Source organism: Oncorhynchus mykiss, chromosome 27 (genome assembly GCF_013265735.2).
Source record: "Oncorhynchus mykiss isolate Arlee chromosome 27, USDA_OmykA_1.1, whole genome shotgun sequence".
Taxonomy (NCBI): domain Eukaryota; kingdom Metazoa; phylum Chordata; class Actinopteri; order Salmoniformes; family Salmonidae; genus Oncorhynchus; species Oncorhynchus mykiss.
In genome coordinates, this window is record NC_048591.1 from 49,916,381 (window position 1) to 49,929,525 (window position 13,145).

Here is a 13,145-nt window from a genome sequence, read left to right on the forward strand (position 1 = left end):
TTAGAGGAGGCAGGTAGACTAGTGGTTAGAGGAGACTGGTAGACTAGTGGTTAGAGGAGACTGGTAGACTAGTGGTTAGAGGAGGCAGTTAGCCTAGTAGTTAGAGGAGACTGGTAGACTAGTAGTTAGAGGAGGCAGGTAGCCTAGTGGTTAGAGGAGGCAGGTAGCCTAGTGGTTAGAGGAGGCAGGTAGACTAGTGGTTAGAGGAGACTGGTAGACTAGTGGTTAGAGGAGGCAGGTAGCCTAGTGGTTAGAGGAGGCAGGTAGCCTAGTGGTTAGAGTAGGCAGGTAGCCTAGTGGTTAGAGGAGACTGGTAGACTAGTGGTTAGAGGAGGCAGGTAGACTAGTGGTTAGAGGAGACTGGTAGACTAGTGGTTAGAGGAGACTGGTAGACTAGTGGTTAGAGGAGGCAGGTAGCCTAGTAGTTAGAGGAGACTGGTAGACTAGTGGTTAGAGGAGGCAGGTAGCCTAGTGGTTAGAGGAGGCAGGTAGCCTAGTGGTTAGAGGAGGCAGGTAGCCTAGTGGTTAGAGGAGGCAGGTAGACTAGTGGTTAGAGGAGACTGGTAGACTAGTGGTTAGAGGAGACTGGTAGACTAGTGGTTAGAGGAGGCAGGTAGACTAGTCGTTAGAGGAGGCAGGTAGACTAGTGGTTAGAGGAGACTGGTAGACTAGTGGTTAGAGGAGGCAGGTAGACTAGTGGTTAGAGGAGGCAGGTAGACTAGTGGTTAGAGGAGACTGGTAGACTAGTGGTTAGAGGAGACTGGTAGACTAGTGGTTAGAGGAGGCAGGTAGCCTGGTGGTTAGAGGAGGCAGGCAGTCTAGTGGTTAGAGTAGACTGGTAGACTAGTGGTTAGAGGAGGCAGGTAGACTAGTGGTTAGAGGAGGCAGGTAGACTAGTGGTTAGAGGAGACTGGTAGACTAGTGGTTAGAGGAGGCAGGTAGACTAGTGGTTAGAGGAGGCAGGTAGACTAGTGGTTAGAGGAGACTGGTAGACTAATGGTTAGAGGAGGCAGGTAGCCTAGTGGTTAGAGGAGGCAGGTAGCCTAGTGGTCAGAGGAGACTGGTAGACTAATGGTTAGAGGAGGCAGGTAGCCTAGTGGTTAGAGGAGGCAGGTAGCCTAGTGGTTAGAGGAGGCAGGTAGCCTAGTGGTTAGAGTGTAGAGGAGGTAGGTAGCCTAGTGGTTAGAGGAGACAGGTAGCCTAGTGGTTAGAGGAGACTGGTAGACTAGTGGTTAGAGGAGGCAGGTAGCCTAGTGGTTAGAGGAGACTGGTAGACTAATGGTTAGAGGAGACTGGTAGACTAGTGGTTAGAGGAGGCAGGTAGCCTAGTGGTTAGAGGAGGCAGGTAGCCTAGTGGTTAGAGGAGGCAGGTAGACTAGTGGTTAGAGGAGACTTGTAGACTAGTAGTTAGAGGAGGCAGGTAGCCTAGTGGTTAGAGGAGACAGGTAGCCTAGTGGTTAGAGGAGGCAGGTAGCCTAGTGGTTAGAGGAGGCAGGTAGCCTAGTGGTTAGAGGAGGCAGGTAGCCTAGTGGTTAGAGGAGGCAGGTAGCCTAGTGGTTAGAGGAGGCAGGTAGCCTAGTGGTTAGAGGAGACAGGTAGCCTAGTGGTTAGAGGAGGCAGGTAGCCTAGTAATTAGAGGAGGCAGGTAGCCTAGTGGTTAGAGGAGGCAGGTAGCCTAGTGGTTAGAGGAGGCAGGTAGCCTAGTGGTTAGAGGAGGTAGGTAGCCTAGTGGTTAGAGGAGGCAGGTAGCCTAGTGGTTAGAGGAGACTGGTAGACTAGTGGTTAGAGGAGGAAGGTAGCCTAGTGGTTAGAGGAGACAGGTAGCCTAGTGGTTAGAGGAGGCAGGTAGACTAGTAGTTAGAGGAGGCAGGTAGCCTAGTGGTTAGAGGAGGCAGGTAGCCTCAGTAAACAGCTGAGGACCTGGAGAAACAGTAAACAGCTGAGGGCCTGGAGAAACAGTAAACAGCCTGGAGAAACAGTAAACAGTTGAGGGCCTGGAGAAACAGTAAACAGCTGAGGGCCTGGAGAAACAGTAAACAGCTGAGGACCTGGAGAAACAGTAAACAGCTGAGGGCCTGGAGAAATAGTAAACAGCTGAGGGCCTGGAGAAACAGTAAACAGCTGAGGACCTGGAGAAACAGTAAACAGCTGAGGGCCTGGAGAAACAGTAAACAGCCTGGAGAAACAGTAAACAGCTGAGGGCCTGGAGAAACAGTAAACAGCTGAGGGCCTGGAGAAACAGTAAACATCTGAGGGCCTGGAGAAACAGTAAACAGCCTGGAGAAACAGTAAACAGCTGAGGACCTGGAGAAACAGTAAACAGCCTGGAGAAACAGTAAACAGCTGAGGGCCTGGAGAAACAGTAAACAGCCTGAAGAAACAGTAAACAGCTGAGGGCCTGGAGAAACAGTAAACAGCCTGAAGAAACAGTAAACAGCCTGGAGAAACAGTAAACAGTTGAGGGCCTGGAGAAACAGTAAACAGCCTGGAGAAACAGTAAACAGCTGAGGGCCTGGAGAAACAGTAAACAGCTGAGGGCCTGGAGAAATAGTAAACAGCTGAGGGCCTGGAGAAACAGTAAACAGTTGAGGACCTGGAGAATCAGTAAACAGTTGAGGGCCTGGAGAAACAGTAAACAGCTGAGGACCTGGAGAAACAGTAAACAGCTGAGGACCAGGAGAAACAGTAAACAGCTGAGGGCTTGGAGAAACAGTAAACAGTTGAGGGCCTGGAGAAACAGTAAACAGCTGAGGACCAGGAGAAACAGTAAACAGCCTGGAGAAATAGTAAATAGCTGAGGGCCTGGAGAAACAGTAAACAGTTGAGGGCCAGGAGAAACAGTAAACAGCTGAGGACCTGGAGAAACAGTAAACAGCTGAGGGCAAGGAGAAACAGTATACAGCCTGGAGAAACAGTAAACAGCTGAGGGCCTGGAGAATCAGTAAACAGCTGAGGGCCTGGAGAAACAGTAAACAGCTGAGGGCCAGGAGAAACAGTAAACAGCTGAGGGCCAGGAAAAACAGTAAACAGCCTGGAGAAACAGTAAACAGCTGAGGACCAGGAGAAACAGTAAACAGCCTGGAGAAACAGTAAACAACCAGGAGAAACAGTAAACAGCCTGGAGAAACAGTAAACAGCCTGGAGAAACAGTAAACAGCTGAGGGCCTGGAGAAAGAGTAAACAGCTGAGGGCCTGGAGAAACAGTAAACAGCTGAGGGCCAGGAGAAACAGTAAACAGTTGAGGGCCTGGAGAAACAGTAAACAGCTGAGGACCAGGAGAAACAGTAAACAGCCTGGAGAAACAGTAAACAGCCTGGAGAAACAGTAAACAGTTGAGGGCCTGGATAAACAGTAAACAGCCTGGAGAAACAGTAAACAGCTGAGGGCCTGGACAAACAGTAAACAGTTGAGGGCCAGGAGAAACAGTAAACAGCTGAGGACCTGGAGAAACAGTAAACAGCTGAGGGCAAGGAGAAAGAGTAAACAGCTGAGGGCCAGGAGAAACAGTAAACAGCCTGGAGAAACAGTAAACAGCTGAGGGCCTGGAGAATCAGTAAACAGCTGAGGGCCTGGAGAAACAGTAAACAGCTGAGGGCCTGGAGAAACAGTAAACAGCTGAGGGCCTGGAGAAACAGTAAACAGCTGAGGGCCTGGAGAAACAGTAAACAGCTGAGGGCCAGGAGAAACAGTAAACAGTTGAGGACCTGGAGAATCAGTAAACAATTGAGGGCCTGGAGAAACAGTAAACAGCTGAGGACCAGGAGAAACAGTAAACAGCTGAGGACCTGGAGAAACAGTAAACAGCTGAAGACCTGGAGAAAAAGTAAACAGCTGAGGGCCTGGAGAAACAGTAAACAGCTGAGGGCCTGGAGAAACAGTAAACAGCTGAGGGCCTGGAGAAACAGTAAACAGCTGAGGACTTGGAGAAACAGTAAACAGCTGAGGGCCTGGAGAAACAGTAAACAGCCTGGCGAAACAGTAAACAGTTGAGGGCCTGGAGAAACAGTAAACAGCTGAGGGCCTGGAGAAACAGTAAACAGTTGAGGAACTGGAGAAACAGTAAACAGCTGAGGGCCTGGAGAAACAGTAAACAGCTGAGGGCCTGGAGAAACAGTAAACAGCTGAGGACCTGGAGAAACAGTAAACAGCTGAGGGCATGGAGAAACAGTAAACAGCCTGGAGAAACAGTAAACAGCTGAGGGCCTGGAGAAACAGTAAACAGCTGAGGGCCTGGAGAAACAGTAAACAGCTGAGGGCCTGGAGAAACAGTAAACAGCTGAGGGCCTGGAGAAACAGTAAACAGCTGAGGGCCTGGAGAAACAGGAAACTGTTGAGGACCTGGAGAATCAGTAAACAATTGAGGGCCTGGAGAAACAGTAAACAGCTGAGGACCAGGAGAAACAGTAAAAAGCTGAGGACCTGGAGAAACAGTAAACAGCTGAGGACCAGGAGAAACAGTAAACAGCTGAGGGCCTGGAGAAACAGTAAACAGCCGAGGTTCTGGAGAAACAGTAAACAGCCTGGAGAAACAGTAAACAGCTGAGGGCCTGGAGAAACAGTAAACAGCCTGGAGAAACAGTAAACAGCCTGGAGAAACAGTAAACAGCTGAGGGCCTGGAGAAACAGTAAACAGCTGAGGGCCTGGAGAAACATTAAACAGCTGAGGGCCTGGAGAAACAGTAAACAGTTGAGGACCTGGAGAATCAGTAAACAGTTGAGGGCCTGGAGAAACAGTAAACAGCTGAGGACCTGGAGAATCAGTAAAAAATTGAGGGCCTGGAGAAACAGTAAACAGCTGAGGACCAGGAGAAACAGTAAACAGCTGAGGGCCTGGAGAAACAGTAAACAGCTGAGGGCCTGGAGAAACAGTAAACAGCTGAGGACCTGGAGAATCAGTCCACAGCTGAGGGCCTGGAGAAACAGTAAACAGTTGAGGGCCTGGAGAAACAGTAAACAGCTGAGGACCAGGAGAAACAGTAAACAGCCTGGAGAAACAGTAAATAGCTGAGGGCCTGGAGAAACAGTAAACAGCTGAGGACCTGGAGAAACAGTACACAGCTGAGGACCTGGAGAAACAGTACACAGCTGAGGGCCTGGAGAAACAGTAAACAGTTGAGGACCTGGAGAAACAGTAAACAGCTGAGGGCCTGGAGAAACAGTAAACAGCTGAGGACCTGGAGAAACAGTAAACAGCTGAGGACCTGGAGAAACAGTAAACAGCTGAGGGCAAGGAGAAACAGTATACAGCCTGGAGAAACAGTAAACAGCTGAGGGCCTGGAGAATCAGTAAACAGCTGAGGGCCTGGAGAAACAGTAAACAGCTGAGGGCCAGGAGAAACAGTAAACAGCTGAGGGCCAGGAAAAACAGTTAACAGCCTGGAGAAACAGTAAACAGCTGAGGACCAGGAGAAACAGTAAACAGCCAGGAGAAACAGTAAACAGCCTGGAGAAACAGTAAACAGCCTGGAGAAACAGTAAACAGCTGAGGGCCTGGAGAAAGAGTAAACAGCTGAGGGCCTGGAGAAACAGTAAACAGCTGAGGGCCAGGAGAAACAGTAAACAGTTGAGGGCCTGGAGAAACAGTAAACAGCTGAGGACCAGGAGAAACAGTAAACAGCCTGGAGAAACAGTAAACAGCCTGGAGAAACAGTAAACAGTTGAGGGCCTGGAGAAACAGTAAACAGCCTGGAGAAACAGTAAACAGCTGAGGGCCTGGAGAAACAGTAAACAGTTGAGGGCCAGGAGAAACAGTAAACAGCTGAGGACCTGGAGAAACAGTAAACAGCTGAGGGCAAGGAGAAAGAGTAAACAGCTGAGGGCCAGGAGAAACAGTAAACAGCCTGGAGAAACAGTAAACAGCTGAGGGCCTGGAGAATCAGTAAACAGCTGAGGGCCTGGAGAAACAGTAAACAGCTGAGGGCCTGGAGAAACAGTAAACAGCTGAGGGCCTGGAGAAACAGTAAACAGCTGAGGGCCTGGAGAAACAGTAAACAGTTGAGGACCTGGAGAATCAGTAAACAATTGAGGGCCTGGAGAAACATTAAACAGATGAAGACCAGGAGAAACAGTAAACAGCTGAGGGCCTGGAGAAACAGTAAACAGTTGAGGACCTGGAGAAACAGTAAACAGCTGAGGGCCTGGAGAAAAAGTAAACAGCTGAGGGCCTGGAGAAACAGTAAACAGTTGAGGACCTGGAGAAACAGTAAACAGCTGAGGGCCTGGAGAAACAGTAAACAGCTGAGGGCCTGGAGAAACAGTAAACAGCTGAGGACCTGGAGAAACAGTAAACAGCTGAGGGCCTGGAGAAACAGTAAACAGCCTGGCGAAACAGTAAACAGTTGAGGGCCTGGAGAAACAGTAAACAGCTGAGGGCCTGGAGAAACAGTAAACAGTTGAGGAACTGGAGAAACAGTAAACAGCTGAGGGCCTGGAGAAACAGTAAACAGCTGAGGGCCTGGAGAAACAGTAAACAGCCTAGAGAAACAGGAGTTCTCGAACCCTCGAACTTCGACCCCAAGGTCCGGCGTGCTATCGACTGTTCCGCTAAAGCTATAGCATGCTCGTCCGGCAGGGACGATTTCCACGCTTGTAGACTCAGGGTCGATTTCCACGCTTGTAGACTCAGGGTCGATTTCCACCCTTGTAAACCCGGAGTCGATTTCCACCCTTGTAAACCCGGGGTCGATTTCCACCCTTGTAAACCCGGGGTCGATTTCCACCCTTATAAACCCAGGGTCGATTTCCACCCTTAAAAACCCAGGGTCGCTACACTATATACACTGCTCAAAAAAATAAAGGAAACACTTAAACAACACAATGTAACTCCAAGTCAATCACACTTCTGTGAAATCAAACTGTCCACTTAGGAAGCAACACTGATTGACAATAAATGTCACATGCTGTTGTGCAAATGGAAGACAACAGGTGGAAATTATAGGCAATTAGCAAGACACCCCCAATGAAGGAGTTGTTCTGCAGGTGGGGACCACAGACCACTTCTCAGTTCCTATGCTTCCTGGCTGATGTTTTGGTCACTTTTGAATGCTGGCGGTGCTTTCACTCTAGTGGTTGCATGAGACGGAGTCTACAACCCACACAAGTGGCTCAGGTAGTGCAGCTCATCCAGGATGGCACATCAATGCGAGATGTGGCAAGAAGGTTTGCTGTGTCTGTCAGCGAGAGCATGGAGGCGCTACCAGGAGATAGACCAGTACATCAACGCCACGTTGCACCACAGACTGTCCAGGAGTTGGCGGATGCTTTAGTCCAGGTCTGGGAGGAGATCCCTCAGGAGACCATCCGCCACCTCATCAGGAGCATGCCCAGGCATTGTAGGGAGGTCATACAGGCACGTGGAGGCCACACACACTACTGAGCCTCATTTTGACTTGTTTTAAGGACATTAAAGTTGGATCAGCCTGTAATGTGGTTGTCCACTTTAATTTTGAGTGTGACTCCAAATCCAGACCTCCATGGGTTGATACATTTGATTTCCATTGATAATTTTTGTGTGATTTTGTTGTCAGCACATTCAACTATGTAAAGAAAAGAGTATTTAATAAGAATAGTTCATTCATTCAGATCTAGGATGTGTTATTTTAGTGTTCCCTTTATTTGTTTGAGCAGTGTGGGGCAAAAAAGTATTTAGACAGCCACCAATTGTGCAAGTTCTCTCACTTAAAAAGATGAGAGAGGCCTGTAATTTTCATCATAGGTACACTTCAACTATGACAGACAAAATGAGAAAAAAAATCCAGAAAATCACATTGTAGGATTTTAAATTAATTTATTTGCAAATTATGGTGAAAAATAAGTATTTGGTCAATGACAAAAGTTTATATCAATACTTTGTTATATACCCTTTGTTGGCAATGACAGAGGTCAAACGTTTTCTGTAAGTCTTCACACGTTTTCACACACTGTTGCTGGTATTTTGGCCCATTCCATATAGCTTAGTAGAACTAATCCCCGGGCCCAATTCCTTATAGCTTAGTAGAACCCATACTTGGGCCCAATTCCATATAGCTTAGTAGAACCCATACCTGGGCCCAATTCCTTATAGCTTAGTAGAACCCATACCTGGGCCCAATTCCATATAGCTTAGTAGAACTAATCCCCGGGCCCAATTCCTTATAGCTTAGTAGAACCCATACCTGGGCCCAATTCCATATAGCTTAGTAGAACCCATACCTGGGCCCAATTCCTTATAGCTTAGTAGAACCCATACCTGGGCCCAATTCCATATAGCTTAGTAGAACTAATCCCCGGGCCCAATTCCATATAGCTTAGTAGAACCCATACCTGGGCCCAATTCCATATAGCTTAGTAGAACTAATCCCCGGGCCCAATTCCATATAGCTTAGTAGAACCCATACCTGGGCCCAATTCCTTATAGCTTAGTAGAACCCCTACCCGGGCCCAATTCCTTATAGCTTAGTAGAACCCATCCCCAGGCCCAATTCCATATAGCTTAGTAGAACCCATCCCCGGGCCCAATTGCATATGCTTAGTAGAACCCATCCCCGGGCCCAATTCCATATAGCTAGTAGAACCCATCCCCGGGCCCAATTCCATATAGCTTAGTAGAACCCATCCCTGCCCAATTCCATATAGCTTAGTAGAACCCATACCTGGGCCCAATTGCATATAGCTTAGTAGAACCCATCCCCGGGCCCAATTCCATATAGCTTAGTAGAACCCATCCCCGGGCCCAATTCCATATAGCTTAGTAGAACCCATCCCTGCCCAATTCCATATAGCTTAGTAGAACCCATACCTGGGCCCAATTGCATATAGCTTAGTAGAACCCATCCCCGGGCCCAATTCCATATAGCTTAGTAGAACCCATCCCCGGGCCCAATTCCATATAGCTTAGTAGAACCCATCCCCGGGCCCAATTCCATATAGCTTAGTAGAACCCATCCGCGCCCAATTCCATATAGCTTAGTAGAACCCATCCCCGGGCCCAATTCCATATAGCTTAGTAGAACCCATCCCCGGGCCCAATTCCACATAGCTTAGTAGAACCCATCCCCGGGCCAAAGTCCACATAGCTTAGTAGAACTAATCCCCGGACCCAATTCCATATAGCTTAGTAGAACCCATCCCCGGGCCCAATTCCATATAGCTTAGTAGAACCCATCTCCGGGCCCAATTCCATATAGCTTAGTAGAACCCATCCCCGGGCCCAATTCCTCATAGCTTAGTAGAACCCATCCCCGGGCCCAATTCCACATAGCTTAGTAGAACCCATCCATGGGCCCAATTCCACATAGATTAGTAGAACCCATCCACGGGCCCAATTCCACATAGCTTAGTAGAACCCATCCCCGGGCCCAATTTCACATAGCTTAGTAGAACCCATCTCCGGGCCCAATTCCACATAGCTTAGTAGAACCCATCTCCGGGCCCAATTCCATATAGCTTAGTAGAACCCATCCCCAGGCCCAATTCCATATAGCTTAGTAGAACCCATCTCCGGGCCCAATTCCATATAGCTTAGTAGAACCCATCCCCAGGCCCAATTCCATATAGCTTAGTAGAACCCATCCTCGGGCCCAATTCCTTATAGCTTAGTAGAACCCATCCCCAGGCCCAATTCCATATAGCTTAGTAGAACCCATCCCATTAAGGGGTTCTTAAGGTGCAGCTCATGTTTCTCCAGTCTCAGTTACGGTTCAGTGAGAGAAAGTACAGAGCAGTACAATATTGAACTCCTATTTGGTTAATTTATTTAATCCGTGTTCTTATTGTGGTCAATACATTAAGCTACAATAGAAAAAGGATGCTTACAAAGTATTGATCCAGAGATATCGTAACAACACGCATGCACTCATTTTCCAGTTTAGCCCTAATAGGTGTGCTAGATATGATGAGAATGAGGTGGAGAGGTACACACGAGGAGGGTTAGGGGTTAGGATCTTACCTGGAGAATGAGGTGGAGGGGTACACATGAGGAGGGTTAGGGGTTAGGATCTTACCTGAAGAATGAGGGGTGGAGTACACATGAGGAGGGTTAGGGGTTGAGGGTCTTACCTGGAGAATGAGGGGGTGGGGTACACATGAGGAGGGTTAGGGGTCAGGGGTCAGGGGTTAAGGGTCAGGATCTTACCTGGAGAATGGGGTGGAGAGGTACACATGAGGAGGGTTAGGGGTTGAGGGTCTTACCTGGAGAATGAGGGGGTGGGGTACACATGAGGAGGGTTAGGGGTCAGGGGTTAAGGGTCAGGATCTTACCTGGAGAATGGGGTGGAGAGGTACACATGAGGAGGGTTAGGGGTTGAGGGTCTTACCTGGAGAATGAGGGGGTGGGGTACACATGAGGAGGGTTAGGGGTCAGGGGTCAGGGGTTAAGGGTCAGGATCTTACCTGGAGAATGGGGTGGAGAGGTACACATGAGGAGGGTTAGGGGTTGAGGGTCTTACCTGGAGAATGAGGGGGTGAGGTACACATGAGGAGGGTTAGGGGTCAGGGGTTAGGGTCAGGATCTTACCTGGAGAATGAGGGGGTGGGGTACACATGAGGAGGGTTAGGGGTTAGGGGTTGAGGATCTTACCTGGAGAATGAGGGGGTGGGGTACACATGAGGAGGGTTAGGGGTTAGGGGTCAGGGGTTAAGGGTCAGGGTCTTACCTGGAGAATGAGGGGGTGGGGTACACATGAGGAGGGTTAGGGGTTAGGGGTCAGGGGTTAAGGGTCAGGGTCTTACCTGGAGAATGAGGGGGTGGGGTACACATGAGCACCACTCCTTGTCCTTCCCTTACAGACACGCCTCCTCTCGTCCTCCCACTGAAGGATCCCAGATCTGTACCAGGAAACAACAACAATATTAACAGCATTAATATTTGCTATTCTACACAGTTACAGGTATTTACAATGCTATTCTACACAGTTAGTTATTTACAATGCTATTCTACACAGTTAGTTATTTACAATGATATTCTACACATTTAAAGTTATTTACAATGCTATACTACACAGTTACAGGTATTTACAATGCTATTCTACACAGTTAGTTATTTACAATGCTAATCTACACATTTAAAGTTATTTACAATGCTATTCTACACAGTTACAGGTATTTACAATAATACACAGTTAGATAGTGGCATCATACAACCAGGGTGAGTTTCCCAAATTCTCTGCACCTTTTAGCTTGTTCTAATGAGTTGCGTTATGTCTCTCGATAACCCAGCATCCAGACACTTATCATTTTTAAATCACTGTCTAACGATCTATCATCTGTGAGTGACCCAAAATGTGTCAAATTACACAGTATACTGTTCTACTGAGGGTCTGGGTCATCAATAACTAACACAGTTTACTGTTCTACTGAGGGTCTGTGTCTGGGTCATCAATAACTAACACAGTTTACTGTTCTACTGAGGGTCTGTGTCTGGATCATCAATAACTAACACAGTTTACTGTTCTACTGAGGGTCTGTGTCTGGGTCATCAATAACTAACACAGTTCACTGTTCTACTGAGGGTCTGGGTCATCAATAACTAACACAGTTTACTGTTCTACTGAGGGTCTGTGTCTGGGTCATCAATAACTAACACAGTTTACTGTTCTACTGAGGGTCTGTGTCTGGATCATCAATAACTAACACAGTTTACTGTTCTACTGAGGGTCTGTGTCTGGGTCATCAATAACTAACACAGTTCACTGTTCTACGGAGGGTCTGGATCATCAATAACTAACACAGTATACTGTTCTACTGAGGGTCTGGGTCATCAATAACTAACACAGTTCACTGTTCTACTGAGGGTCTGGATCATCAATAACTAACACAGTATACTGTTCTACTGAGGGTCTGTGTCTGGATCATCAATAACTAACACAGTATACTGTTCTACTGAGGGTCTGGATCATCAATAACTAACACATTTTACTGTTCTACTGAGAGTCTGTGTCTGGATCATCAATAACTAACACAGTTCACTGTTCTACGGAGGGTCTGGATCATCAATAACTAACACAGTATACTGTTCTACTGAGGGTCTGGGTCATCAATAACTAACACAGTTCACTGTTCTACTGAGGGTCTGGATCATCAATAACTAACACATTTTACTGTTCTACTGAGAGTCTGTGTCTGGATCATCAATAACTAACACAGTTCACTGTTCTACTGAGGGTCTGTGTCTGGGTCATCAATAACTAACACAGTTTACTGTTCTACTGAGGGTCTGTGTCTGGGTCATCAATCACTAACACAGTATACTGTTCTACTGAGGGTCTGTGTCTGGGTCATCAATAACTAACACAGTTTACTGCTCTACTGAGGGTCTGGGTCATCAATAACTAACACAGTTTACTGTTCTACTGAGGGTCTGGGTCATCAATAACTAACACAGTTTACTGTTCTACTGAGGGTCTGTGTCTGGGTCATCAATAACTAACACAGTTCACTGTTCTACTGAGGGTCTGGGTCATCAATAACTAACACAGTATACTGTTCTACTGAGGGTCTGGGTCATCAATAACTAACACAGTATACTGTTCTACTGAGGGTCTGTGTCTGGGTCATCAATAACTAACACAGTTTACTGTTCTACTGAGGGTCTGTGTCTGGGTCATCAATAACTAACACAGTTCACTGTTCTACTGAGGGTCTGGATCATCAATAACTAACACAGTTTACTGTTCTACTGAGGGTCTGGGTCATCAATAACTAACACAGTATACTGTTCTACTGAGGGTCTGGATCATCAATAACTAACACAGTTTACTGTTCTACTGAGGGTCTGTGTCTGGGTCATCAATAACTAACACAGTTCACTGTTCTACTGAGGGTCTGGATCATCAATAACTAACACAGTTTACTGTTCTACTGAGGGTCTGTGTCTGGGTCATCAATAACTAACACAGTTTACTGTTCTACTGAGGGTCTGTGTCTGGGTCATCAATCACTAACACAGTATACTGTTCTACTGAGGGTCTGTGTCTGGGTCATCAATAACTAACACAGTATACTGTTCTACTGAGGGTCTGGGTCATCAATAACTAACACAGTATACTGTTCTACTGAGGGTCTGTGTCTGGGTCATCAATAACTAACACAGTTTACTGTTCTACTGAGGGTCTGGGTCATCAATAACTAACACAGTATACTGTTCTACTGAGGGTCTGGATCATCAATAA

The 13,145-nt window shown here is 47.2% G+C and overlaps 1 protein-coding gene across 1 annotated transcript in view; it reads right to left on the minus strand.

Annotated features, from left to right (window-relative positions):
- Positions 1-13,145, minus strand: part of LOC110519322 (contactin-5) — a 560,400-nt gene that overhangs the window by 260,225 nt on the left and 287,030 nt on the right. The window contains exon 6 of the mRNA XM_036964829.1: positions 10,708-10,803. Within this exon, the coding sequence (XP_036820724.1) occupies positions 10,708-10,803 (96 nt within the window). The remainder of the gene's footprint in view (positions 1-10,707; positions 10,804-13,145) is intronic.